General features: G+C 44.4%; 1 protein-coding gene across 2 annotated transcripts; it reads right to left on the bottom strand.

Annotated features, from left to right (window-relative positions):
- Positions 1 to 1519: 1519 nt before the first annotated feature.
- Positions 1520 to 17133, bottom strand: LOC110500124 (inter-alpha-trypsin inhibitor heavy chain H5). Of its 2 annotated transcripts, none has more exons than XM_036957445.1 (14): positions 16897 to 17133; positions 16745 to 16789; positions 15990 to 16153; positions 15236 to 15346; positions 12454 to 12722; positions 10626 to 10795; positions 10094 to 10210; positions 6909 to 7080; positions 6385 to 6697; positions 4743 to 5425; positions 4536 to 4589; positions 2771 to 2887; positions 2278 to 2655; positions 1520 to 2135 (listed from the first exon to the last, which is right to left on the bottom strand). In XM_036957445.1, exons 1-14 carry the CDS (start codon positions 17026 to 17028, stop codon positions 1855 to 1857), a joined length of 3006 nt encoding a protein of 1001 aa, XP_036813340.1. In that variant the 5' UTR covers positions 17029 to 17133; the 3' UTR covers positions 1520 to 1854. The 2 variants fall into 2 exon arrangements, with proteins under 2 accessions (XP_036813340.1, XP_036813342.1); XM_036957447.1 differs by having other exon boundaries at positions 12454 to 12719.
- Positions 17134 to 20971: the final 3838 nt, after the last annotated feature.

Raw genomic sequence — 20971 nt, 5'->3', positions numbered from 1 at the left:
ACCTATTTAATGAAGTCAACTGGGTGGGACTTCCAACTTCGTTAACTGATTCCTCCTGGTGACCCAGTTGGAGTCATGTCCTACTGGGTCATTAGGAGGGATCAGCCAATTGTGAAGAAGAAAATTGACTACTTTAAAATGGAGATAGCCTCAATGGCACTGCCCATGATGTCACAGACGCTATAGTTGAAGTCGGAAGTTTACATACACCTTAGCCAAATACATTTAAACTCAGTTTTTCACAATTCCTGACATTTAATCCTAGTAAAAAATTCCCTGTCTTAGGTCAGTTAGGATCACCACTTTATTTTAAGAATGTGAAATTACATAATAATAGTAGAGAGAATGATTTATTTCAGCTTTCATTTCTTTCATCACATTCCCAGTGGGTCAGAAGTTTACATACACTCAATTAGTATTTGGTAGCATTGCCTTTAAATTGTTGAACTTGATTAAACATTTCAGGTAGCCTTCCACAAGCTTCCCACAATAAGTTGGGTGAATTTTGGCCCATTCCTCCTGACAGAGCTGGTGTAACTGAGTCAGTTTTATAGGCCTCCTTGTTCGCGCACGCCTTTTCAGTTCTGCCCACAAATTTTCTATAGTATTGAGGTCAGGGCTTTGTGATGGCCACTCCAATACCTTGACTTTTTTGTTGTTGTTTTTTTGCCACAACTTTGTAAGTATGCTTGGGGTCATTGTCCATTTGGAAGACCCATTTGCAACCAATCTTTAACTTTGGCTTGCAAGCCTCCCCTTTCTCCTCCAAACATAACGATGGTTATTATGGCCAAACAGTTCTATTTTTGTTTCATCAGACCAGAGGACATTTCTCCAAAAAGTACGACCTTTGTCCCCATGTGCAGTTGCAAACCGTAGTCTGGCTTTTTTATGGCGGTTTTGGAGCAGTGGCTTCTTCCTTGCTGAGCGGCCTTTAGGTTATGTCGATATAGGACTCGTTTTACTGTGGATATAGATACTTTTGTACCGGTTTCCTCTAGCATCTTCACAAGGTCCTTTGTTGTTGTTCTGGGATTGATTTGCATTTTTCGCACCAAAGTACGTTCATCTTTAGGAGACAGAACGCATCACCTTCCTGAGATGTATGACGGCTGCGTGGTTCCATGGTGTTTATACTTGCGTACTATTGTTTGTACAGATGAACGTGGTACCTTCAGGCGTTGGGAAATTGCTCCCAAGGATGAACCAGACTTTTTTATCTGAAGTCTTGGCTGATTTCTTTTGATTTTGCCTGATGTCAAGCAAAGAGGCACTGAGATTGATGGTAGGCCTTGAAATACATCCACAGGTACACCTCCAATTGACTCAAATTATGTCAATTAGCCTATCAAGCTTCTAAAGCCATGACATCATTTTCTGGAATTTTCCAAGCTGTTTAAAGGCACAGTCAACTTAGTGTATGTAAACCTCTGACCCACTGGAATTGAGATACAGTGAATTTTAAGTGAAATAATCTGTCTGTAAACAATTGTTGGAAAAATGACTTGTGTCATGCACAAAGTAGATGTCCCAACCAACTTGCCAAAACTGTAGTTTGTTAACAAGAAATTTGTGGAGTGGTTGAAAAACGAGTTTTAATGACTCCAACATTAGTGTATGTAAACCTCCGACTCCAACTGTATTTGGCACAGATCGAAAGATGAGTCTTCTATGTGACTATGGGTAGTTGAGTAGTGTTTGGAGTGTGAGTATGTGGGTCAAAAAGAAAGCTGATTTAGAGGTTTAGCATCAGAGGGTATGAAAAGAGCCTGTTGGCTACTATAGCTGTACCTGGGGTTATAGTTTCTGTGTGCGCGGGACAAGTTCATTGCTGGCTCCTTATTGGCCCCTGTCTCAGGCTCCGTTACTTCCGTGGGGCCAATCGCCTGTGTCGAATAGGTGTGACACCACATAATCTTCATACTGTCCGTCGATCAGCTTGGCTGCGTTGTTCCTGGCGAACCAGCAGTCCACGCTCTGACGTCCGCTGTAGATACGCCGGGTCTTCTGGACCACCGGCACTGAACGCCCTTTGACCTTCAGGATGGGTGACCGTGCAGACGTGCTGTTGTCTCCTGTTGCCATGACATTGCCAGGAAGCTCTGCGAGTCCCACTTCCTCATACAGAAACTGACCTGGAAGTAGAATCACAGAGGGTCAGAATGGAAAGGAACCACAGAGCTATAGGCAAACCAATGGTAATCCTCACTAGGGCCTAATTCCATGTCGGCTCAAGACCTCTTCCCCGACATCCCACTAGTAGTTTCTGATACCTACCCAGTAGTCCATGACAGTCATGTGACAGCCCTTTGCTGTTGGAGATGTAAAATCCCAGGTGGTTTCTCTGATAGGGAGCAGGGTTCTTGTACTGATGCACCAGTATGACGAAACAAATGGTTCCTCCTATGGTTACGGTCACGGTGGACTTTCCCACTATCGTCACCGCAAGCCCGCCACTCTCCACGGAGACTGTGGTGTCGCAGGGCAGGACCAGGCGGTCACGTCCATCCAGAATGACCTTCTTGGGGGTGACCTCGATGTAGGAACGTTTGGGTCGGTTCACCACGATGGTAATGGTGCTGAAGTATGTCCTGTGCTGTTTGTGGCTGCCCGCTGGTGCCGGGGCGCCTATCAGCTTACCGTTTACTGTCACACCTAGACTCACATACACACGCACGATCACATACACAAATAGACCACACGAATCATATGAAAACACATAACCAAACATCAAACATAAAGTCAGAATCTATTGAGAGGACAGTCTTACCAGAGTGCTTGTGGTCAGATACCATTCTGAGAATGTGTCCTGGCTCTCCGTTGATGTTGAAACACACAGTCAGTTTACTGAGGGGGAACTCAACCACAAAGTGGGGATCGCCGTCCGCTGTGGCAAGGGGGTTGGTGTGAGAGAGACGGGATAGGGAGACACTGGTATTGAATATGAGGGAATATGAGGAGATAGTACATCTATGCATACCTGGATTCAAATACATGTGGATCGCAGTATTTGAAATGTATAAAATTTTCAAATACACAGCCAAAACAAGTACTTTTATTTGAGTATCTGAATGATTTTTTGTAAAAATCAAATAGTCGACCAAATTGTATTTGAAAGTTTTTTTTAAATACCTGGGTTAAATGCATGGGAGTATTTGAGGATATGAATACTTGTTTGGAAATAGTAGTTGAAATACATTAAATAGTATTTGAACCCAGGTCTGATAAATACACTTTTCTGTATATATCTGTGGGTCTGAAGCACAAATGACTATACTGTATACCGTATGTATAATCAGATATCACCAGATACCAGTGTAGGCTGTAAATTGTAGGCAGTTAGTTGTAGGCAGTTAGCTGTTGGTTGTCAATTGTAGGCAGTTAGTTGTAGGCAGTTAGCTGTTGGCTGTAAATTGTAGGCAGTTAGTTGTAGGCAGTTAGTTGTAGGCAGTTAGTTGTAGGCAATTAGCTGTAGGCAGTTAGTTGTAGGCAGTTAGTTGTAGGCAGTTAGCTGTAGGCAGTTAGTTGTAGGCAGTTAGCTGTAGGCAGTTAGTTGTAGGCAGTTAGCTGTTGGCTGTTAGTTGTAGGCAGTTAGTTGTAGGCAGTTAGTTGTAGGCAGTTAGTTGTAGGCAGTTAGCTGTTGGCTGTTAGTTGTAGGCAGTTAGTTGTAGGCAGTTAGTTGTAGGCAGTTAGTTGTAGGCAGTTAGTTGTAGGCTGTTAGTTGTAGGCAGTTAGCTGTTGGCTGTTAGTTGTAGGCAGTTAGCTGTAGGCAGTTAGCTGTTGGCTGTTAGTTGTAGGCAGTTAGCTGTAGGCAGTTAGCTGTAGGTAGTTAGCTGTTGGCTGTTAGTTGTAGGCAGTTAGCTGTAGGCAGTTAGCTGTTGGCTGTTAGTTGTAGGCTGTTAGTTGTAGGCAGTTAGCTGTTGGCTGTTAGTTGTAGGCTGTTAGTTGTAGGCAGTTAGCTGTTGGCTGTTAGTTGTAGGCTGTTAGTTGTAGGCAGTTAGCTGTTGGCTGTTAGTTGTAGGCAGTTAGTTGTAGGCAGTTAGTTGTAGGCTGTTAGTTGTAGGCAGTTAGCTGTAGGTTGTTAGTTGTTTCCTGCTTTGAATGGGCCTGTGAGACCTGAGCTAAGTTCAAATTCATGAGATGAGAGAGCAGCAGTAATGACAGGGTCATTGATGTCATCTCACGTATCTTCTTCAGTCTACTGACCTCTCTCTCAGTCTCAGTGTGTGTGAGGTTTGGTGTGTGTGTGTGTGCACACACGTGTGTGTATTCCCGTGACTGTGTGTGTGTGTGTGTGTGTTTGTGAGTACTTCCCAGTACCAATCCCAGGCCCAGTGCAGATACTTCAATTAGCCCCTGTAAACATTCTGTAGTTTCAGAGTAAATAGACATCTCCGACCCCTTGACTGTCTGTAATGATTGCTGTGTGTCTGACTGGGTTCCTAACTTAAAGTCGGCCCACACAGAGAGTAGAGAGAGTCTACTGTACCGGTCTCCAGTCCCCCTCCCTCTAACAGAGCCTCAGAACCACTAACCTGATGTTTTGGAGATGGTTATGGATTTTTGGGCTGGCCTCTTCAAAACTTTACCTATAGACAAAACAGACTTTGATTTGTACAGGTCATATGTTTTCAATAGTCCAATACTTCCTCTCAGTTTCTATTTGTTGGCATTGGCATCGATAACAGGAAGCATTTGATCAAACGGATTAAGTCAGAAACAAAAGCCTCAAGCCTGCTAACCCGTTGTCTTGGTAACTGTGGAACTCTGTCCACCCGGCTGGTCTTTCTTCAAGTGCAGGCTCTGGGCTGTGTCTTCCTCCCCTTCCATCTCATCCGACAGCTCATTGGCTGAAACAGCCTTCTTATTTGTCTCTGTGGGTACAGGGGTGGGGGTGGGTGTATCCTCGGCCATGGTTCCGTCGGCCAGCACCTGAGGTTTTTCCACCACCAGGGAGGTGAGGGGCGTGAGGAAGTGGTATGTCAGGGAGAGGTTAGTCACCTGCTGGGTATGTCCCTCTCTCTCCCTACTGGTCTGGCTCTTCAGCCTGGACCTCAGCCCCTCCTTCACACTCAGGAAACCCCATACACGCTCCACGAAATCATCCGCCACTGACCCTGTCGTGCCCGCCCCTGTAACCCCTGACCCCACCCCGGCCGCCGCCTCCTTCACATGCCTCTCCGTCTCCACCTCCCTTTGCCGTAACGCCACGTCTGTCTCCAGGACGATGCTCTTGTCGCTGTTGCTGGCGGTGACCTGGACGTGCAGGGAGTCTGCACTTTGATTGGTCAATTTGCCGGCGATGACGATCTCTGAGCCGTTGAAATAGTTGGTGAAGAGGTGCTGGGTGACGTACTGGACCGAGTCCTCTGTGTAATTCACCCTGATGTCAGAGAGCAGTGGAGTGCCTATCTCATCATAAAACCTAGAGGAAGAGAGAGGGAGGGAGGGACATGGAAGGAGGGAGAGAGAGAGAGAGAGATATATGGACAAGTGAAAGAGGGAATAGAAGTAAAGTCCAATGTTATAATATGTGTTACCATGTTATAACATGTTGAGAATCTAGCGCCCAGTAGAGGTCTAGACCTCAGCTACTTCACTGTATCATGGACACAAGAATCAAGACATTGTGTGTGCTACTCTCTTATATGCTCTAGGGGCCTGAAATGTCTGTGTGACTGTGTACACACACTCACCCCCCCCCCCCCCCCCCCCCCCCCCCAGAGATCCGGTTAGGGACAGTGATGTATTACGGAGAGTATGCCTGCATCCCAAATGTCACCCTGTGGTTCCTGGTCATAAGGAGTGCACTATGTAGGGATTAGGGAATGGGGTGCCATTTTGGACACAACCAGTGTGTGTTTGTAATATGTTGGTTTTCCAGCCAGGCCTTGGACCGTAGCACAGTAAACCTCCTCACCTCTTTAACTGTGTGTTGACTCAGCTAGGTCTCTCCTCTGTTATTATCTCAGGATGCTATCAATTAACCCCTGAGACATACCCAGACTGCCCTTTCACAACACACAGTCACACACATTCCTCCCCTCACTCCTAAACTAACACTTCAGAAAAGTGTCCAGGAAGACTGTCGCCGAGGGTGTGTGTGTTTGGTTTGGTTTGAAAGATTGCAGTTCAAGAAGAGCCTTCTCTCAGTACATGTATCATTAGTTATTCTTTCACTCATTCCTATTCCTTTATCTCACCCCCTGACCTTCTCTATACCATTTGACTATAATGGATTATAATGAATCAATTCTAACCACCTCTGCCTTCTCCTCTGTACTAGCTGTCTACTGAACATCGCTTTTTCTTTCTCTTTTTCTTTCTCACTCTCTCTCGCTCTCTCGCTCTCTCATTCTCACTCTCTCTCTCTCACCCCCATACCCTTTGAGCATGGTGCTGGCGTCTGAATCCTCATGTATCCTCCTCATCATCCCACAGTTCTCCAGGGCCATGCGTTCCAGAAGCCTGTAGTCCACATCGTTCCCCATCCCGATGGTGAACACGCAGAACTGCTCCTTCACTGCCGCCCGCGCGTTGCTGAGGATGCTGGGAGACTGCAGCTCGCCCACCGTGGGCCGCCCGTCTGTCAGGAAGATGATGAGAGACACACTGTTGTGGTTGGCGTCTGGGTCGGCGTTCAGATAGCCGCTTAGCAATGAGGAGCCCGTCTGTATGCCACCGTTGATGTCAGTGCCTGGTAGAGGAGAGATGGAGAGAGAGATTGATCTTGGGAAATAGTGGTTAGTAGTGATTCAAAAATGGGGGTTGAGTAAGAGAAAGAACTCCATAGGGGCGGCAGGAAATCTTGAGGTTAGAGCGCTGCTACACACTTGTACAAGTGTATCAGTGAAATAACTAATCTTCCTCTATCCCAGAATGCACTGCTGTGTCTCTATCTCTCTCACCTCCAGTGGGTTGGAGCATATAGATGAACTTCTTGGCGTCTCGGACGTTGAGAGGCGTGACGGGGACCAGGCGGTTGGGCTGCCACACCTTGATACGGTTGGAGAAGCTGACAAAGTTAAACCGGTCGCCTGGACGCAGGTCCCTCAGGATAGTGAACAGGGCATCCTTAGTCTGAGAGAGAGGGAGGGAGAGGGGCGAGAGAGAGAGAGAGAGAGAGAGCATTTTGTTTTGCTTTCATCAATAAATCAAATGACATCATTGTAATACCTTTGTCTTCGTGCAAAATCATTCTATTCAGTTGTGTTCACGCGAGAGAACCAAACAGGTCTGGAAAACTTTGCCCCAACAGGAAGAGACACCTTGTCACACAAAAGGCTATTATAACACACATGGTCATGGTTTATGTTAGCACCAATACCGTGGTAATGACCTAGATGTAATGTTTTAGTCATGGTTTTTGTGAGCAGTATTGTTGTCATGCCAACTCTGTAATGGTTGGGTTTAACCTGACACTGCCATTGAAAGACCCAGCCCTTTGAAACAGCTGTGAGATTCCGTTCCTTAGTTCAGAAACGGTTTCTCTCACCCCCTCACACACACACACACACACACACACACACATGCACGTAAACACACACACACCACAACTATTTACCGTATCCATGCTACAGCTTGTTTCTCAACTGTACTGGGGTTTAGAAGTTGCGCAGAACGAAAAGCCTACCAAATGAATAGTGAATATGAAATCTGTAGTTGAGTGGGTGTGATAGAGTTAGATGGGTTACCAAATGCCTATAGACTGTAGGGGGCAAGGGTCAGAGCCATAGACAGACTGAGTGCTCTATTGTAGGGAGAGATCAAAGCCCACTTGTTCACTACAGAGTGGTCCACTGGGGGTGGAGGGAAAAGGGGAAGGGATCACTCCAGATGATGGTGTCATCTGGAGGGTTTAAATTATGCCAAAGACAATGACGCCTCTCCTCCATAGCATTCAATTCAATTCAATACAACTACAATAGTGAACTTTGAGCATGTTTCCAGTTTTTCAGAGTGTGCATGAATCAGTTTCTCTTTTCTGTTTTTGCCACTCTAAGTCTTTGGGTTTCTGGATCTGCAGTGGAGCAGCTGCTCAGATGAAGTATCAGATGATACCAGAGGGATTATAACGCAATCTCCCAGAAGGAAGGATCTGATTTTGATATTACCAGACCAGTGTGGGAGTGTTGCGCCAGAGACCGGAGAGGGGGCGGACTGGGGGTCGTATTCATCATCCGCTGCTACACTAACTCGGGATCTCTCAGGATCGTTAAGGCTTGATCACAGAGATGTGAAGGACCAAAGTAAAACTAATGTTGACTCCACCTGGAATTGATTAAAACCCAAAGATTCCCCATAAGCTATACAGTATACAGTGCCTTGCGAAAGTATTCGGCCCCCTTGAACTTTGCGACCTTTTGCCACATTTCAGGCTTCAAACATGAAGATATAAAACTGCATTTTTTTGTGAAGAATCAACAACAAGTGGGACACAATCATGAAGTGGAACGACATTTATTGGATATTTCAAACTTTTTTAACAAATCAAAAACTGAAAAATTGGGCGTGCAAAATTATTCAGCCCCTTTACTTTCAGTGCAGCAAACTCTCTCCAAAGGTTCAGTGAGGATCTCTGAATGATCCAATGTTGACCTAAATGACTAATGATGATAAATACAATCCACCTGTGTGTAATCAAGTCTCCATATAAATGCACCTGCACTGTGATAGTCTCAGAGGTCCGTTAAAAGCGCAGAGAGCATCATGAAGAACAAGGAACACACCAGGCAGGTCCGAGATACTGTTGTGAAGAAGTTTAAAGCCGGATTTGGATACAAAAAGATTTCCCAAGCTTTAAACATCCCAATGAGCACTGTGCAAGTGATAATATTGAAATGGAAGGAGTATCAGACCACTGCAAATCTACCAAGACCTGGCCGTCCCTCTAAACTTTCAGCTCATACAAGGAGAAGACTGATCAGAGATGCAGCCAAGAGGCCCATGATCACTCTGGATGAACTGCAGAGATCTACAGCTGAGGTGGGAGACTCTGTCCATAGGACAACAATCAGTCGTATATTGCACAAATCTGGCCTTTATGGAGGAGTGGCAAGAAGAAAGACATTTCTTAAAGATATCCATAAAAAGTGTTGTTTAAAGTTTGCCACAAGCCACCTGCGAGACACACCAAACATGTGGAAGAAGGTGCTCTGGTCAGATGAAACCAAAATTGAACTTTTTGGCAACAATGCAAAACGTTATGTTTGGCGTAAAAGCAACACAGCTCATCACACTGAACACACCATCCCCACTGTCAAACATGCTGGTGGCAGCATCATGGTTTGGGCCTGCTTTTCTTCAGCAGGGAGAGGGAAGATGGTTAAAATTGATGGGAAGATGGATGGAGCCAAATACAGGACCATTCTGGAAGAAAACCTGATGGAGTCTGCAAAAGACCTGAGACTGGGACGGAGATTTGTCTTCCAACAAGACAATGATCCAAAACATAAAGCAAAACCTACAATGGAATGGTTCAAAAATAAACATATCCAGGTGTTAGAATGGCCAAGTCAATGTCCAGACCTGAATCCAATCGAGAATCTGTGGAAAGAACTGAAAACTGCTGTTCACAAATGCTCTCCATCCAACCTCACTGAGCTCGAGCTGTTTTGCAAGGAGGAATGGGAAAAAATGTCAGTCTCTCGATGCGCAAAACTGATAGAGACATACCCCAAGCGACTTACAGCTGTAATCGCAGCAAAAGGTGGCGCTACAAAGTATTAACTTAAGGGGGCTGAATAATTTTGCCCGCCCAATTTTTCAGTTTTTGATTTGTTAAAAAAGTTTGAAATATCCAATACATGTCGTTCCACTTCATGATTGTGTCCCACTTGTTGTTGATTCTTCACAAAAAAAATACAGTTGTATATCTTTATGTTTGAAGCCTGAAATGTGGCAAAAGGTCGCAAAGTTCAAGGGGGCCGAATACTTTCGCAAGGCACTGTACGTGTGTGATCATTGTATACAGAAGGAAACCATGTTTAACAACAACAACAAAAAAGGAGAAGGAGAGAACAAGATATCTTGACCCTATCTAGTAAGCAGTGGACACTGGTGTGACGAGAAGGGTTTGACCGTAACCGGCTACCTGTCTGATCTTGGTGCCCAGCATAGAGGCGCTGGTGTCGATCACGAACACCACGTTCTTGGGCACCACCGGCAGATCCTTGGGGGCGAAGTAGTGCACAAAATGGCCGTTCAGAACCTGAGAGAGAACAAGAGAAAGGTTAGACAGTTCTCAGTAGCCATGAGCAGTAAAACAGAGCCCACCAACATAGTGTCCACGGGGCTGCTGGACTGACGGTGTGGTTGTAGAGTGACCCGGGAGGGGTTGGATATGGTGCTGGAAAATGAATGTGTTGACGGTGGATGAAGGCTATGGGACCCGGATGTGTGAGAGTGTGTGTGAGAACCAGAGAGATGTGCATTTGTCCTGTTTGATCCCTGATTAATGCATGCAGTTTTCATGCATACTGTGAAGCGGAGCTAAATGGTTTAACATGTTTCTATCTACCATGTCTGGACAGGTCTGGTCATGGCATGACACATTTGCACTAATCGCGGGAGTGTTGGATGTGTGTGTGTGGATGTGTGTGTGTTTTTGGTGTGTGAAATCTGACCTGTATGTCTCCTATCCCCAGCTCTCTCTCCACGTCATAGTGCACCACAAACTCTCCCAGCATGCCGCTGGTGGTGATCTTAGCCTGCTGAACGATGTTGGGGCTGAAGGTGATCCTACAGAACGTCTTATTTTGTTTGATCACCGTGGAAACAGGAAGAGCAGGCTTGGCTGGTGGGAGGGAAACATTAAGTGTGTGTGAGATAAAGCTGGGAAGTGTGTGTGTGTGTGTGTGTGTGTGTGTGTGTGTGTGTGTGTGTGTGTGTGTGTGTGTGTGTGTGTGTGTGTGTTTGTGGGCAAGGGTGTACTAAAATAGAGATGCTCAACATTGCCCATAGGAAGGTTAAATAAATGAAGTTGGAATCTGAACATTTGAGCATTGGCCAAGCATTTTCAGAGGTGCCAATATCGATGCAGAACTATTTCTAATGTTAGATACAGTGCATTCGCTTAATATTCAGACCCCTTGACATTTTCCACATTTTGTTACGCTACAGCATTATTCTAGCATTTATTTAAAACAATTTCCCCCCCCCCCTCATCAATCTACACACAATACCTCATAATGACAAAGCAAAAACAGTTTTTTAGACATTTTTTGTAAAAAGCTGAAACATCAAATTTACATAAGTATTCATACCCTTGACACAGTACTTTGTTGAAGCACCTTTGGAAGCAATTGTATTCTCGAGTCTTCTTGGCTATGACGCTACAAGCTTGGCACACCTGTATTTGGGGGGTTTCTCCCATTCTTCTCTGCAGAGCCTTTCAAGCTCAGGTTGGATGGAGATTGTCGCTGCACAGCTATTTTCAGGTCTCTCCAGAGATGTTTGATCGGGTTCAAGTCTGGGCTCTGGCTGGGCCACTCAAGGACATTCAGAGACTTGTCCCGAAGCCACTCCTGCGTTGTCTTGGCTGTGTGCTTAGGGTTGTTGTCCTGTTGGAAGGTGAACCTTTGCCCCAGTCTGAGGTCCTGAGCAGGTTTTCATCAAGGATCTCTCTCTACTTTGCTCCGTTCATGTTCCCTCGATCTTGACTAGTCACCCAATCCCCGCCGCTGAAAAACCTCTCACAACATGATGCCTCCACCACCATGCTTCACCGTAGGGATAGTGACAGGTTTCATCTATACGTGACACTTTGCTTTCAGGCCAAAGAGTTCAATCTTGGTTTCATCAAACCAGAAAATCTTGTTTCTCATGGTCTGAGAGTCCTTTAAGTGCCTTTTGGCAAAGTCCAAGCGGGTTGTTATGTGCCTTTTACTGAGGAGTGGCTTCCTTCTGTTCACTCTACCATAAAGGCCTGATTGGTGGAGTGCTGCAGAGATGGTTGTCCTTCTGGAAGATTCTCCCATCCCCACAGAGGAACTCCTGAGCTCTTCTTGGTTTTTGCTCTGACATGCACTGTCAACTGTGGGACCTTATATAGACAGGTGTGTGCCTTTCCAAATCATGTCCAATCAATTGAATTGACCATAGGTGGACTCCAATCAAGTTGTAGAAACATCTCAAGGACGATCAATGGAAACAGGATGTACCTGAGCTCAATTTCGAGTCTCATAGCAAAGGGTCTGAATACGTATGTACAGTAAATAAGGTATTTCTGTTTTTTATTTTCAATACATTTGCAAACGTTTCTAAAAACCTGTTTTTGCTTTGTCATTATGGGTTATTGTGTGTAGCTTGAGGAGGAAAAATATTTGTTGAATCCATTTAAGAATGCTGTAATGTAACAACATGTGGAGAAAGTTAAAGGGTCTGAACACTTTCAGAATGGACACCTAGTATGGACAAAGCACAGACTCAACACATCCCACACTCAAACTGTACCAGGTGTCTTCGCTGCACTGGCACCACTGGCTACTGCCGTGTTGCTCTTGCCGTTGCGCAGTGGCAGCACCTCCAGGTGGGTGATGGTGGAGTGATCCACAATGGTGACGTCCACACTGAGACGGCTGACCAGCTGCAGGGGTCTCAGGCTGGTCACATGCTCATACCTCCCCAGCCTCCGCTGGAGCAGCTCCTCATAGGTCAGCATGAACATGGCCCGGTTACGACCTGGGATACTGGCCCCCATCCTGAACACCTCTGGTTCGCTACTGATGGAGAAGAGAGGAGGAGAGAGGGGAGGAGGAGAGAGAGACGGGGGAGAGGAGAGGGGAGGAATGGAGGAAAAAAAAATAAGAATATAGAGGAAAGAAAAAGGGAGAGAAATAGTTGGGGAAGAGGAGGAGTAGGGAATGAGTCATTCCAAGTAGTGACATCGTCAGTGTGGAAGGGCAGTGACTGCCAGGAGCTCTCCTCACGGGACTCAGCCTCTGAACTAACCAAAAAACATTTCCATTCCTCTACCTATCTATATCTCTCCCTCCTTTATTTTCTCCCTCCTGTTCTTCTTTACTCTTTCTATCACTCTCCTCTCCCCTTCCCTTTCCTCTCTGTGAAATTTGAATACCCTCTTTGTAAATCTGATTTAATTTTAAAAGTGTCATTTTATGGCCTGGCAGGTAGAAGCATGATGTAATTTATTTCTGTCAGAGACTGGTCACAGATTTATGTGACAATAATTCTTAATTTCCAGTCTCTTCATTTCAAGTCTCCAATCCGTCAAGATAGAACTGCGAAAGGGGGAGGAGTTGCGATCTACTGCAGAGATAGCCTGCAAAGTTCTGTCATACTTTCCAGGTCTATACCCAAACAGTTTGAACTTCTAATTTTAAACATGAACCTCTCCAGAAATAAGTCTCTCACTGTTGCCGCCTGCTATCGACCCCCCTCCGCTCCCAGCTGTGCCCTGGACACCATTTGTAAATTGATCGCCTCCCCATCTAGCTTCAGTGTTCGTTCTGTTAGGTGACCTAAACTGGGATATGCTTAACACCCCGGCAGTCCTACAATCTACGCTAGATGCCCTCAATCTCACACAAATCATCAAGGAACCCACCAGGTACAACCCTAAATCCGTAAACATGGGCACCCTCATAGACATTATCCTGACCAACTTGCCTTCCAAATACACCTCCGCAATCAGGATCTCAGCGATCACTGCCTCATTGCCTGTATCCGCTATGGGACCGCGGTCAAACGACCACCTCATCACTGTCAAACGCTCCCTAAAACACTTCTGCGAGCAGGCCTTTCTAATCGACCTGGCCCGGGTATCCTGGAAGGATATTGACCTCACCATCTTAGATAAGCATGCCCCGCTCAAAAAATGCAGAACTAAGAACAGATATAGCCCTTGGTTCACTCCAGTCCTGACGGACTGCAATAGTGGTGGACTGCAATAGCATCGAATAGTCCCCGCGATATGCAACTGTTCAGGGAAGTCAGGAACCAATACACACAGTCAGTCAGGAACCAATACACACAGTCAGTCAGGAAAGCAAAGGCTAGCTTTTTCAAGCAGAAATTCGCATCCTGTAGCTAACTCCAAAATGTTTTGGGACAATGTAAAGTCCATGAAGAACAAGAGGACCTCATCCCAGCTGTCCACTGCACTGAGGCTAGGTAACACGGTCACCACTGATAAAGCCATGATAATCTAAAGTTTCAATATGCATTTCTCAACGGCTGGCCATGCCTTCCTCCTGGCTACTCCAACCCCGGGCCTACAGCTGTGTTAATCTGCTAAATTGTAATTATTCGCTCCTATGGCCTATTTATTGCCTTACCTCCTCATGCCTTTTGCACACACTGTATATTGACTTTCTTTTTTCTATTGTGCCATTGACTTGTTTATTGTTATTGGCTTGTTTATTGTTTACTCCATGTGTTGTTGTCTGTGTCACACTGCTTTGCTTTATCTTGGCCAGGTCACAGTTGCAAATGAGAACTTGTTCTCAACTAGCCTACCTAGTTAAATAAAGGTGAAATAATCAAAATAAATGATCCAGCCCTGCTACTCAACTCCAGGCAGGTCAGAAACACATGTTTTGTGGTCAAGTCGCACTCCAGTCTCCTTTTCACCTCATTTAACACCTGGTTTACTTAAGAAAAGGCACAGAAGCCTTTCCTCTTTGGTTCTCTATTTTATTTATTTTTTTAAAATTTATTTTACCTTTATTTAACTAGGCAAGTCAGTTAAGAACAAATTCTTATTTTCAATGATGGCCTAGGAACAGTGGGTTAACTGCCTTTTCAGGGGCAGAACGACAGATTTGTACCTTGTCAGCTCAGGGACTAGGGACTCAGGGACTAGTAACCTTTCGGTTACTAGTCCAACACTCTAACCACTAGGCTACCCTGCCGCCCCTATTGCTCCTCTATTGTTCCCAAAAACAAGGTGGAGGCCGACCAGCTCATTTAATGGCCTTACTCCATTAAGTTTACACTTGTGTCTAAAAACTATTTTTTTTACCCTAAGTGTGTGTAGATTACTGTATTTATATGTGGGATATTGTTTTTTAACAGGAACAGTTCAATAAAATAGTTTTTTTTAGATGGGATATAAACCTGTTTCTACTGGCAGAGTAGTAGCAAGTGACTCTAGAGGACTCTAGAGGTTGTACTGGCAGACAAGGTTAGACACTGGTGACTGGCCATACACACACACAAGAACACATTCTCTCTCACACACACACACACACACACACAAGCACACACACTTTACCTCTGTTCACCTGCCTCCTTGTTCTTGGGTTTGGCCTCACCGCCCTTCCCCTGTTTGACCTTCTTCTCCTTGGGCCTGACCTCACTGGGGTAGACACGCCCCCCAATGATCCTGTGTTCAGGGTAGAGGTCAGAGGTCAGGGGTTAAGAGTGGAGGTGATGATAAGCACCACCAGAGTAAGTAAACCATCCATGGCAAAACTCTGTCAAAGAATCACTGGAAAAACCCTCAGTTCATTGTGGTAGGCATATATTACTGTGATACATAAAAGTATACAGGCAAACATATCAAAGACATATGTTGCAATTCACAGGCTTCTTCAGAGGCTTCTGGACTTGTCTCTCATAGTCCAGTGAACAATCTAGTAAATGTAGATGAATGAAGGCTTGTGACCACAACACAGTAAATGACCTCTGAACTATTGAACAGTCACAGGCCCCACACTAACCTCTCCCATAGCAACAGAGCCCTCATAAACCCACACAATGATTGACTGGCCACAATGGCATGCCATGGGAAGAGGGAGAAAATGGCAAAGAGGAGTAGTAATCACACAACAATAAACTGAGAAAATAAACAAGACATCAAAATAAATTGAGAGGGGAAAGATCCATTGTAGTTCACTTACAACCAGTGTACACAGTCTGAACAACATTAGACTCAGAATGACATGATCTATTACCCAGAAGCATCTATCTTGGCTACAATACAACTACCAATGCGCAATTACGCATCTGTTGCGTTTTGGGCTTACATGGTAAAGTTCGAGACATAGGCGTTCTTGGGAATCAGGAACTGGAAGACGCCCTCGGCGGCGGCGGAGTGCCGGTTGAGCATGGTGCACGACACCGCCGTGAAGGCGTATCGGGAGATAATGATGGTCTTCACCGACAGCTCCTGGATATGCGGTTTGGTCTCCTACACGGTTGGACATCAACATGTTAGGTTCACGTGTATTGCTTATACCTTATGTTTGATTGGTTTGTAATACATTTGGTTAATTTAAATCTGTCAGTGATTTATGTTTTTCATGTCTCGTCGATGGGACAGCACAGCACTGCTTTCACGCACACACACATGCTGCGCATTGGCCACTGTTCTATTCCGTTCATTTCCAGTGGAAATCGTTCTAAACTCCTTATCAACACGTTGGCGGGATATTTACAAATATTTTGGAATGTATTTCTGGATAGATGTCCAGCGATTTCCACTTATCTGGCGTACAGCCCAGTGCGCTTGGCAGGTCTCTGCGTGTCACACCCGAGGAGACTTTTCGAGGATGATTAACTGCAGAGCTGAACTACCCATCCCTCTACTCTGCTTTCACGAAATGCTTTTTCTGACATATTCTTAAATTGTTATCAATGAACAACAGTATGCAGATCTCTTTGAGAATGAATGTGGCTGATATTTAGTCTACAGTAGCCTAGGCTACACCAAATGACGCACAAGAGCGCAAAAGATGCATACGGGAAGACATGTCAAGACATTCAACTTTGTCATCTTTACCTTAATAAGCATGGATTTCACCTGGCGAGGCACTCTACGGGGAGACTGAGATGGGAAACCAAATCGATTTGTTAAATAGTGCTCTAATGAAGCGCTCAAAATATATATCAATGTTGCCAAATGAAATAGTTCAGAGTTGAAATGACACTCACAATATCCAAATCAAAGTCGGTCAAGTCAGGAGAAAGATCCTCCTCAATGTTAATATCCTCAAACTGTCCAAAAACATACGGATTGTAACACATCAGTAAAGTCAAAAACAGCATGTTGACGTCCATATCCATTTACAGTAATAACGAATATGATCGCATTTTTCCAGGGTGCAGCGCACTGAGTCTGCGGGTCGTTCGGATCAGAATGACCCAATTTGTGAGACGATGGATGACTGAGGACACTTGACTCGCAGCGGCACGCCCACCAGCAGGGAGATGCAGTTTTCCCCCTCGACTGGATTAGTCGCGTCGGGGGCTAGGGAAAAAGCGCCTGACCCGGGTCACACACACAGGCACACAGCTATTACAATGTGCACGCCACTCCAAAGGCCATCAATTGCATCTATAGTCTTCGTTCACTACTCGCCTTGAAGTTGACCCCACTTCCACCCCAACAAATCACTTCAAGGTCAGTGTGATTCATTTAGCCAAGTGCCACTGTCACGTTTGAACTCTCAAAACTGCATTTATAAATAAAAATTGTGTACACTTATGCAGTATGACACAAAGTCAGAATTATTTAAAGGCAACATTATTTAACCTTAAAAGGGCAAACTGTGGTAAATTTAGCAAAACCATAATTTCAAAACAGGTTTTTTATCCTTCTGAAATTTTAGGACTTTGTCACGCAACTATTTATAGACAAAAACACTATTTAGTATGATTTCGGTGTTAATATGGAGGAATGGAGAAATGTATACTAGTGGTGGGGCTAAGCTGAACATGTAGACTCAATTGGGCACTTTGTGATAGAAGCACCACATTTGGCACAGAGGAAAAACGTTTTTTATTTTTACATTTAACCTTTATTTAACTAGGCATGTCAGTTGAGAACAAATTCTTATTTTCAATGACGGCCTACCGGGGAACAGTGGCTTAACTGCCTTGTTCAGGGGCAGAAAGACAGATTTTTACCTTGTCAGCTCAGGGATTCGGTCGAGCAACCTTTCGGTTACTGGCCCAAGGCTCTAACCACTAGTGTACCCTGGGAAGATATAGATATGGAGGCGCTCCAGATTTTGCCCCTGGGGACGTGGCAGACACTAAAATAAAAAGATAACTCCAAAATCTGGTGCCAGAACGACTCAGAGATGGCCTACAGGCCAATGCAGCAGTAGGCCTATACATCCTCAAATAAGTCAAATACATAGGCCTAAAGCTGGCAAATAAAAACATAGCAGATATCCTGATTAAAATTCAGGTTGCAATCACATTAATTAATCTCTCTACTCCTTTTCTATATGTCTTGACTTGAGCTATTGCTAGTGAAGTGCAACTTTGTATCAACTCGGAAGGTTGGCGTGCTTAGGCGCTCACACTCCCTCAAAAATGGACAAAACTCCTAAATGACTCAGATTCAGATCACCTTTATTATCCCACCAGGGGGAAATTCATTTGGTCATGTGCTTAAAAAGACGGTACATAAAACATGAAAACACAGAAACTACACAATAGAATTCATCCAAAGTGCTATAGCCACACATTTAAAGTGAAAGTGCAATATGCTATATACTCGAGGGACCAACAGACTATCTATTATACGACCTAATGGCTGTTGGAATAAAAGAGTCCCCATATCTATCTGTTTTCATTCTCTTTCCCCTTGTCCAGCTGCTGCTGTGACTGAATTTTGAGTGAAGGGGATGAAGGGGATGAAGGGGATGAGTACTGTCCTGTAAAAAAAAAATCAAGTTTTAGGAGGATGAGTTTTTGTTTCACACACGCATGTCAAACCAAAGGACAGCACACTCTGCAGGACAGTTTTATAGAACATTTGTAAGATATGGCGGTTTACATTACAACGATTCAGTTATTTATTTAACTAGGCATGTCAGTTAAGAACACATTTCTATTTACAAGGACGGCCTAACCCGGACGATACTGGGCCAATTGTGCGAGCCCTATGGAACTCCCAATCACGGCTGGTTGTGATACAGCTTGGAATCAAACCAGGGTCTGTAGTGACACCTCTAGCACTGAGATGCAGTGCCTTAGACCGCTGCGCCACTCGGGAGCCCTAAGCTTTGAAATAAACCAGCCTGTTTCGCACAAGTGTAGCAGGTTGTGAATTTTGCAGACAACATTCCACTCTGAGAATGAGAACCGTAAATGACTGTAATGCATGCATTAAAGAGTAATTAATGCAACCAAATGACGGGGATTAATGGTACATTTACTAGTCTACTAGTTACATATGTAATGGGGAATTGATCAAAATAACCAATCAAAGGGAAAACGATTCACATAATGAAACAATGAATGAGCCTTCTCACTTCGCCTCCTCCTCTCTGCTGAAACTAGCGCGCAGAACAGCGCCCCTCTGTCTTACCATATGTAGCCCATGTATCTGATGCTGTCTGGTCATAAAAAGTATGACACGCCATTCTTCTTTTGTCCAGATAGCTTCAGATACATGGTCTCCACATATGGAGACAGAGGGGCGCTGTTTCGCTAGCTTTGATGCTTTATGTGAGATTGATGCCTCTTTCTATTGGTGCGCGGTCATTATCATTACTCAGAAATGCTGCCATTCTGTCATTTCAGAGATGTTACAGGATGTTTTAGGGGTTGTTTATTTTCTGAGCAATACTTATTTTGAGTTGGCACTGTTGTAGGCTTTGCTGTGTGTGTGTGTGTGTGTGTGTGTGTGTGTGTGTGTGTGTGTGTGTGTGTGTGTGTGTGTGTGTGTGTGTGTATGTGTGTGTGTGTGTGTGTGTGTGTGTGTGTGTGTGTGTGTGTGTGTGTGTGTGTGTGTGTGCGTGCGTGCGGGAGTGCGTGCGCGCGCGTGCGTGCGTGTGTGTGTGTGCGTGCGTTCAATCAATTTCAAGTGCTTTTCTGTCTCTTTTTCAAGTGCTTTTTTCCCTCCAGAAACATGCATTTACATTTCTTAATGAGTGGAAGACATTTCCGAATGCATTTCAGCAAACATTGAAGTTGAACTTTAAAGAACAAAAAACAGTGAAGAACTGTGCCTACCAGGGTTGGGGACAATTCCATTTTAAATCAGTCGATTCAGGAAGTACACTGAAATTCCAATTCCAACTCCAATTTATTTTACAGAAGGCAATGAGGAAAGTTGAAATTGAATTGGAATTTCAGTTTACATTCTAAATTGACTGAGAAAAAAAGGAATTGACCACAACCCTGGTGCCTATACTGCTCATAATGAAATCAAAACGATAAGATCAGATTACTATTTTTAATACCCATTTAAATATCATTAAACAATTGTGGTGTGTGTTTTTGTATTGAGATTTCCTTATGGGAAATATTAATGTATGTGTACATTTTCAAAGGTTTGTGTACTATATAATACTGGGAAAATAAAAATATATAACATACTAGCATTTGATATTGCTATGTGACAATGGTGCATGTCAGAGACAGAGGTCTGGATAGTAAGGTGTGTTCTTTCAGATGTAGTAGTCTCAGCACCACACTCCCTCAAAAACTAAACCCAGTTGCGTGATTCCCCCAGAGAGCTTGCGAGAGACTCCCTATGATTGGTCAATTAATCATTCAGGAAAAGTGTTTCCACCTTAAAGGAATAATTAAACGATTTTAAAAATGCATTAGTCCCAACGTGTTTTGCGTGTCAGCAGTCAGGGAATCAAGCGGTTTGCATTATCATGATGATGTGGCAAGTGTGCTTTTTGAAAGTCCCATATCTTGAAAATTTGATTGCTCACATGCAAAACATTTTGGGACTGAATCAACAGTGGACTACAAATACCAAAATATAGTTTAATGCAGTGCACACCCAGCATGGTGACAAAGGTCAATAGTCAATTATTTCCCTCTATTTCTGTTTTTATTCTATTGTTGTTGCACAGCAAAAAGGGAAATGACCTGACCTCACAGTGATTGCCATGCAAAGTGGCCAAATTTGGCGCCAAATGGAATGTTTGAATTCTGTCTGAAGTCCAAACATTACCTCCACTGCCACGTGGCCAACCCACCGGTATTATTATGATCACATAGAGAGAGGCAACTACTGCTACAGTATGCCAACGTT

The sequence above is a fragment of the Oncorhynchus mykiss genome, chromosome 21, assembly GCF_013265735.2.
Source record: "Oncorhynchus mykiss isolate Arlee chromosome 21, USDA_OmykA_1.1, whole genome shotgun sequence".
Taxonomy (NCBI): Eukaryota; Metazoa; Chordata; class Actinopteri; order Salmoniformes; family Salmonidae; genus Oncorhynchus; species Oncorhynchus mykiss.
Note: the sequence above shows the minus strand (reverse complement) of the source record. Positions and strands in the feature narration are given on the sequence as shown.

Excerpts from the sequence above, each read along its gene's own strand:
- LOC110500124 (XM_036957445.1), bottom strand. The coding sequence starts at position 17,028 with ATGGATATGGACGTCAACATGCTGTTTTTGACTTTACTGATGTGTTAC. Across the intron at positions 10,796-12,453 it reads CAGTGCAGCGAAGACACCTG|CCAAGCCTGCTCTTCCTGTT; the intron begins GTACAGTTTGAG and ends CCCTCCCACCAG. Across the intron at positions 2,888-4,535 it reads AACCATCTCCAAAACATCAG|CGGACGGCGATCCCCACTTT; the intron begins GTTAGTGGTTCT and ends CCCTTGCCACAG.